We start from the raw sequence: 1,022 nt of genomic DNA on the forward strand, positions 1-1,022 counted from the left end.
AACAGGCTTGCATATCATTTTTTACATAAATTATACTATCTCACTCTAACAGACTCGCTTCTTAAAGATCTTGAACTGTATCTAACTTTCCCTCAATGATAAAAATGCATTCAGTATATCTGACACACAGACGATAACATAAATATACCCCATACCACTTTTTTGCCTCCCAACCACAGCACCAAACCTTGGGCACAAATACCCATACCTGCATCATCAAACATTCATCAACTAATTCCATATATCTTCATGCATTAAGGTAGCATATAAATGTTATTCTCTAAAAATAGTATCTAAATTTGTTTCCTTTATAGTAATAATAAATACTGTGACTTTTGTTTACTTTATGGGCGGCTTGGAACAATTATATCTCATTATTCATAAAAACATACAGTGATGAACATGTAATTTCTACAGACATCTAATTACGATTTGACTCGGCAGACACGAGGTGAGAGAACATCAACCTACAGACAAAACAATGGCATAGAGCTAAAGACATCCAAGAAAAATGTGAGACAAAAAGAGAACATGAACTCTCAACAGGAAAATCGGGTCATCTGCCTTTCGTGCATGTGAACACTAACCCTCGACCGCATTTTTCTCCTCTCCTGAGTCTCCTGGCTCCTCCATGCTGACACCTGACACTCCTGGCGACCGAAAAAGAGTCCTGCGAACACGACTATCACGCTGACATCAACTCGAGGCTGACATCATCACTGGGCTGACATCTCAGGACCTCTGTAATCAGCTGCTCGTGGCCGCACCACCCTGGAGGTGACAGGTTCTCGCCTCTTCTCATCTTCCAGCCAATCAGATCCTCGTACAGCGCCAACTCGCATTCTTATTGGCTGGAGGCGTGTTAACTGGGCACATCTGGCGAATTTTGAAGGTTGTATTGATTGTATGGTTTATTTTGTGTTGTTTACTATAGCCTTTATGGGGCATGCATTAGCACGTGCTTCTTCTGTGTCTGTACAGAGAGGATGAGCTTCTGGAAATTATCTTTCAGGGGAAATAAT

The 1,022-nt window shown here is 41.0% G+C and overlaps 1 protein-coding gene across 1 annotated transcript in view; it reads right to left on the reverse strand.

Moving 5' to 3' along the window:
• LOC119598627 (rab GTPase-binding effector protein 1-like) overlaps positions 1–781 on the reverse strand; it is an 82,909-nt gene extending 82,128 nt beyond the window's left edge. The window contains exon 1 of the mRNA XM_037948315.1: positions 588–781. Coding sequence (XP_037804243.1) covers positions 588–633 — 46 coding nt within the window. The 5' untranslated portion in view covers positions 634–781. The remainder of the gene's footprint in view (positions 1–587) is intronic.
• Between the last annotated feature and the right edge of the window lie 241 nt (positions 782–1,022).

Source organism: Penaeus monodon, chromosome 41, assembly GCF_015228065.2.
Source record: "Penaeus monodon isolate SGIC_2016 chromosome 41, NSTDA_Pmon_1, whole genome shotgun sequence".
Classification (NCBI taxonomy): Eukaryota; Metazoa; Arthropoda; class Malacostraca; order Decapoda; family Penaeidae; genus Penaeus; species Penaeus monodon.